Source organism: Emys orbicularis, chromosome 8 (assembly GCF_028017835.1).
Source record: "Emys orbicularis isolate rEmyOrb1 chromosome 8, rEmyOrb1.hap1, whole genome shotgun sequence".
Taxonomy (NCBI): Eukaryota; Metazoa; Chordata; order Testudines; family Emydidae; genus Emys; species Emys orbicularis.
This window is the reverse complement of record NC_088690.1, coordinates 91,911,668-91,917,972: the sequence shown is the minus strand read 5'-3', so window position 1 is coordinate 91,917,972 and position 6,305 is coordinate 91,911,668. Positions and strand designations below refer to the sequence as shown.

At 56.6% G+C, this 6,305-nt stretch overlaps 1 protein-coding gene across 1 annotated transcript; it reads right to left on the bottom strand.

Moving 5' to 3' along the window:
- Positions 1-257: 257 nt before the first annotated feature.
- On the bottom strand, positions 258-3,911 carry IL17B (interleukin 17B). The gene is made up of 3 exons (XM_065410194.1): positions 3,813-3,911; positions 1,009-1,343; positions 258-519 (listed from the first exon to the last, which is right to left on the bottom strand). The coding sequence occupies exons 1-3, from the start codon at positions 3,909-3,911 to the stop codon at positions 258-260; spliced, it is 696 nt and encodes a 231-aa protein (XP_065266266.1).
- Positions 3,912-6,305: the final 2,394 nt, after the last annotated feature.

The following is a 6,305-nucleotide window of genomic DNA, read 5'->3' as shown; positions in this document are numbered from 1 at the left end:
GGGCAAACCATCTCTAGTCTAAGCAGCTGCCTCCTTGCTTCAGATTCACCACCACCACCACCACCACACACACACACACTGCTTATGCCTTGACCACCCCTCCTTGAGGGAGAGGCTTGGTGGGCACTGGCTGGGGCCCTTGCCAAATGGATCCAACAAGAGGAGGCGGCTGGTTAAACGGGAGCTGGTGTCCATACACAGAGGCCGGGGGTTTGGTGCTGCCAGCATGGAGTGAGGGTGAGAGGACCCTCTTGTCCTCAGAAGATGCAGGTGCAGCCCACGGCAATGGTCTCCATGACCATCTTGTACTCCTTGTGGCACCTCTTCTTCTTCCTGCGGGTCTTGGCTCCCGAGCCCTCAGGGGGGTGGCACAGGAGCCGGCGGACGGGCAGCTTGCTGTAGATAGGGATGCTGACAATGGTGCGGTCCTCCTGCATGGTGAAGGGGTTGATGCAGCCAGTGCAGAGGCACTGCGCCTCTGGGATGTCTGCTGGGATCCGCGTTGCATCGTGGTTTATACTAGAGAAGAGGGAGAGCGTGAGGCTGACAGAGCCTGTAGGGGGAGCGGGGACACGGGCAGGAGTACAGGCCACTTCCGCGCGTAGGCGCCTTGAACGAGTGTGTGTATGTGAGGGGGCAGTGCCTGCACACAGGGAAGGGGGAATACGTGCCGCAATAATGCACACGTGGAGAAATGAGCCTGCACCGGGCTCTGCCTGTGCATGGGGGGGATGCCCATGTATGAATCAGTGGGCACCCATGTTGCAATGCCCACACATGGGGGAATAGGGGCATATAGGGCAATGGACACAGGGATGCTCAGGGATGCAGATCACTCACCCAATGCAATCACTGCCCAATGGAACAGCATCCATAGGGGTTCCCCACTTGTTTAGTGCCCATTAGGTTCCCTTCACAGCAGAGCCCTGCCCTGTTCCTTTGTGGTGCTGGTGAGAGCCCTACCCTGGGAGTGCCAGTCCCCAGGGGTGCTTTGCCCTGCAGTCTCACCTGTAGGCCCACGGAGACAGGCTCCTCTTATTGGACCTCCAGAGCCTCAGGTTGACCTGACACTTGCTGTCGGCAGGCTCTGAGCTGTTCCGCAGCTGGCTCACCATCTCCTGGATGCTCTGTTCATAATCCTCCAGCAGGGTGTAGGGGCTGTCCGCCGCTGAGGCCATGGAGTTCCTCTTCAGCATGGGGTCGGGGCTGGGTGCCTGGGCCTCCAGCAGCTGGACCTTGTCCCTAGCCAGTCCTTTCCTCTTTCCTTTTGCTCCCTTGCTTTGGTCCTTGGGTTCGGTGGTAGCAGCCCACGTGAAGGAGACGGAGAGAGCGCAGAAGAGAAGCTGAGAAGGAAGCCAAGACAGGGCGTGACGCCAGCACTGGGAATGCTGTATGGGCTGGGGCCGGGGCCCAGGGAGGTTATGTTCAAAGGGAACAATATTCTATCGTAGGAATCGCCAACCCTACCAAGGCTGGAACGTCCCAAAGGGGCATCAGTGCAGGGAGGCAGTATGGGGTCTAGTGGTAAAAACAGGCTAGGGCAGCAGGACTCCTGTGTTCCATTCCTGAGTGCCACGGCCTTGTTGGGTGACCCTGGGTGAGACCTCAACCTCTCTGTGCTTCAGTAAAGTGGGGCAAATGAGACAGCTTCTCCTTTGTAACAGCTCGCAGGTGGGGATTCCAGCAATGATCATGTCTGTGGGGAGATTGCCCTGTGAAATCTAAGCTCCTGGGGGTGGCGTTTCCTGTAGGCACATCCTGTAAGGTGGCAACCTCAGGTGCCCCCTATGCTGGCTGGGTACATGGGGCAGCTGACTGGCTCAGCCTTGCTCCTAATTGCCAGCAGCTGGCAGCGTTTCTAGCGTGCTAGTGGAGAGAGCACCATGATGGCAGTTCCAAAGCTAGGGTGGCTGAATAGCTGCTTGTTGCAAGTGCCCTGAGTGTTGAAATGATGGAGGGGGGAGGCCGTTTGCAGAAAGTCAGGACAAACTCCCTAGTGAGCTGGACAGGCTGGGGGGAGGGGACTAGCCCCCATGTCCGGTCGGTTTATTAATGGGGGTTTCTCTCTGTTTTTCCCCTAAGACTAATGCAAACAGAGCTTTGGTCTGTTTGTTTCCTTAGCCACCGTTTGCAGGGCTGGCATGGCAGAGACCTGGAGGAGGAAATGATTACGGAGAGACAGTGGCCAGTCTAGCTTCACTGGTGAAATGCAAAAGGGTAAACCCCCCACGGCAAGTCAATGGTGAATGCCCTGCCGTGCCAAAGGCTGGTAGTGACACAGGGATGTGTGGTGCACATCTGCAATTCCCACCCTGATGCCATCTCTAGCGGGCCGCTTGTCGTCATGAAAAGTGGGGAGGGGGATTCTGGGTGTTGTACCTGTCAGGGCTACAGCAGAACATTAGATCAACTCAGCTAGATGACTCAAGAGTGTGAAGGATCCACACCCCGAGCGACGTAGTTAAACCAACCTAAGTCCCGGTGTAGCCAGCGCTAGATTGATGGATGAGTCTTCTGTTGACCTAGCTACCCCTGGGGGGGAGGTGGATTTGCTCCAGGAGAACCCCTCCCATTGCTGCAGTATGTGTCTAAGCTGAAGCACTGTGCCACTGCGGTGTTCTGAGTGGAGGCTTAGCCTGAGATACTCCAACCTTCTGGAGCCACTAGTGCAAACCCTGATAGGGACAGTGCCCCCACCCCCAGGGGAGGCTGACTGAGCCCTCATCTCTCGGAGGTGTGCAGCTTCCTGTGTCTTCAGTGCTAGCCCCCCAGCCCCTGTTTGTTGTGTATGGGTGTTATAGCCACGCTAGGAGAAGGTATTTCCATTCCCCCCACCCCTTAACTAAAATGCTCTTCCCCTCCCCAGCTTACTGCTGTGCTTTGTTGGGTGGACTATTTGTCTGCCCCCCACCCCAGAGGTGGCTGCATTGCTGTAGGGAACTTGCATGTGTGTAGGGCTTGCAGACCATTTGGGCTGAAAGGTGCGTTAGAGCAGAAATACTGAATAATGTAATCATTAGCCAAACCCTCCTGGATTTCCTCCCACCATGACCCCTTGTCTCCCCAGCACTCCATTCCGTGGTTGTTCCCTGTGGTGTCAGGGGGCTGCCAGAGTACCTGAGCCCCCAGGAACTGGGCTACTGAGGTACCTACCCTGTAAAGATGCCATTCTCCTGGCACAGTATATGATCTGAGTTGTCTCTCCTCTGCCTGTTGTGAGCCAGTGCTTTGCCCTTTGGCCATTCACCTCTGCTCCCTCCCTTCCTGTCTCTGGCCCAGTCATAGGGCAGGGCTCTCTGGCAATGTCTCTCACACTTCTCCCTGCAGGAGCCTGCTCCATCCTTAAAGGGCAGGGCAAGCTTCCCAACAGCAAACAAAGCCACCGTTTCTACATATAGGCCCCAGTTGCAACTGAACACAGGAATCTTCTTCACTCCCTGTCCTAAACTCATGGGGCGTGACATTGTGCCCAGATAAACAGCTGCCATGCCCCACCCCAGAGGTGGCTGCATTTCATTGCTGGGTGCCATGATTCCTACATGTGCAGAGTGCTTGGGATCCTTGGGGCTGAAAGGAGCTCTCTAAATGCAAGTCGTTCTCCAGGCAGGAGCTATCGCGCTGGCCCCTTTGCACTGGAATCTCTGCAGCCCACAGGCTCTGTGGCTGTTTTGTCCCAGCTATGCCAGGCGTGGGGAGCAATAACTCATCCAGGCAGAGCGCCTGTTTCCAAAGCAAACAAACCCACCCAGCCCTTAATAAACAGAGCGTAAATAAAAAGCACCAAGTTTAGTGAAAGCAGCCCAGGCACCTACCAGGGATGGAGCCCAGTCCATGGCAGAGGGCGACTCGCAGACTCCTCGCCGCAGTGTGACGGGAACAAGATGAGCCAGGCGATTTAAAAAGGAAAGCATCAGCCCCTAATCTCTGCAGTGCCTGGGGGTGGGTCTGGCAGCACAATGAGCTTCCCCCAGGTGCCAGCACGGGTGTTGACAGAGGGACAATGGCTGGTGTTGTCTGGTGCTGCAGGCGGAACGTGGGCTCCCCATGGCCCACGTGCACCTTGCTGACAGCATGAGTTTACGGGCTGTGTTTGCTTAAATACCTGCAGCCCCAGCACCGGGGCAGGCTGAAGGCAAAGTCCCCTGGGAGCGCTTTGGAAAGGGTAGATGTGCCATGCAGAGAGGCTGTGGTGTGCTTTGTGCAGGCTGGGTAGGGCAGTGGCAGGGAGCAGGTGCTCTGAGTTCTAGTCCTGGCTCTGGACACTGCAGTCATGGCCCCCCTTCCTGGGATGTGGAGGCTCCTCTCTAGGCCGAGGGTTTGGATTCAGCTGATGAGTAGCTAGTGGAAGGTCTCATCTGGAAGCTGTTTGGTGGCCTGTGTGAGATATTGGGGGGGAGGGTCACAGCTTAGTCCCAGCTGCCCTGCTAATGGCACAGTATTGTATATGCCCTAAAGGGACAGGCCTGGAGAGATGGCTCCTGGTGCATGACACAGCTCGGAAGCTTGGCCAGCCAGCTGCTTTCCTCCTCTGATGAGCAGAGGTCCCAGAGCAGCCCCAGTGTTCCTGCCCAGAGGTACGGTGCCCCCTGGGCTGACTGATGAGAGGTGCAGAGAGCTGGCTCCAGGCCTTCCAGCCTTTCCAGCTCAGGTCAGTTGAGGCAGAGAAGTGGCTAAGTAACATTGTTGTTCATTTCCACCACACATATCAGTGGCTTCTCTGAAAACCTCCCCGCCCTTCCCCCAGGGCTTTGCAGACAATGGAGTGGATCCGCCCGAGGAACTGCAGGTGTTTGTAGGGCACAGCAGAAGCCTGCCTGTGCACCCAGGGCAGGGCAGAGGGGCTGGGCTGGCTTTGGAGCTGCCAGTAAGCAGCACCCGTGCGGTGCTCTGGGCCGTTGTGGCTGTGGCAGCACACAAACACACACGCTCATGGTGCATAAGGGCTGGAGCCCTCCAGAGTCGTGCCAGTCTGTTTGCAGGGGAATAAGCAAGGCAGAAGTGGGGTCCCCGGGGGCCTCATGACAGAGAGTAAGGAAAGCTGCCCTGTATCTTCCTCAGTGAGTTTAATGCTGGATGATGATAGATAAATGTCTAATGCTAACCACAGGGAGCGGGAGCACCCCCTTGGCTGCGTGACTCAGTGAGAAGTCTTCACAGCCCTTTTCAGGAGGAACTGGCTTGGTTGGTTGTGTGTTTATTACAACTGTATCAGTCTCTGCACTGTGCTCTGCCGTGCGGTGCAGCGTGGCCAGGAGTCCCTTCCACCACGGCTCCCGCCAGGCCAGGAATTAGGGTCTGAATCTGTACCCTGGGGTGGGGCAGGTTCTCTTTCCCTCTACGAGCCTGGGTCTGGTTTCCAGCAGAGCTACAGCTGTGCACAGTTGTTATGTCTGGGTTTTGCCACGAGATGGTGTTGTCCTAAAGCCAAATGGTTTGACACCCGCTGGCGATCATCCCCAGCCCTCTCCCTCAGCCTAGCGTGGATCCTGGAGAGCAGAGGTGGGGTTCTTCTCTGTCCCTTGGGGTTTCCCTTCTCCCTCCTTCCCTTCTCATCCACACCCCTCATGATAAGCAAGAGCTGACGTGCCTCAAGCACCTTTCACCCCAGCACTTTCCCAGCTCCAAGTGGACCTGGACAGAACTGGGCCCCCTGTCACTTTGCTGCAGACCCGGACTGCTTCAAACCTTGTAGCAACTGCAGGGCTGGAACCCAGATAGCCTGCTCCCAAAACACAGGCTGCAGCCTTTGGGCTACAAGGGACTCTCCCAGCATGACCAGCCCTAAGCGTTCTAGGAGGCAGGAGATTTTATCAAAGCAACACGTTCTTTTTCTTTGCCTTCCAGTTCCTGAGCTGCACTCAGGTCACGTGTTCAAGCTTTTCTCCGTACCCATGAGGGCTAGAGCCAGCCAGGGCACTGCTGCGTAGTCCTCTCTTATTGCAAGGCGCACAAGAGCAGAGGGGACTGTTAATACAGAGCTGGGTCCCATATCAAATGCCCCCAAACGCTAGAGTCTGAACTCAAATCAGAGCCAGCCTTTGTAGCGGGCCCCTCTGCCTCTAATGGGCTGAGACAGATGCCTGAACCCAAACCCCCCTCAATCTGGAGCGCTGCGAAATCGGGGGCTCAAACCCTTACCTAGCTCCAAGGCTGGCAGCTGTTCCTGGTCATCAGCTGGTGACATGTCAACCAGGTGTTAGCACTAGGTATCTACCAATCGGGGATGCTGCAGGAAGGTCACCGAGGAAACGGTCCCCCGGGGCTGTAGCACACTCAGGGATATGGCTCCAAGTGCATCCTGTCTC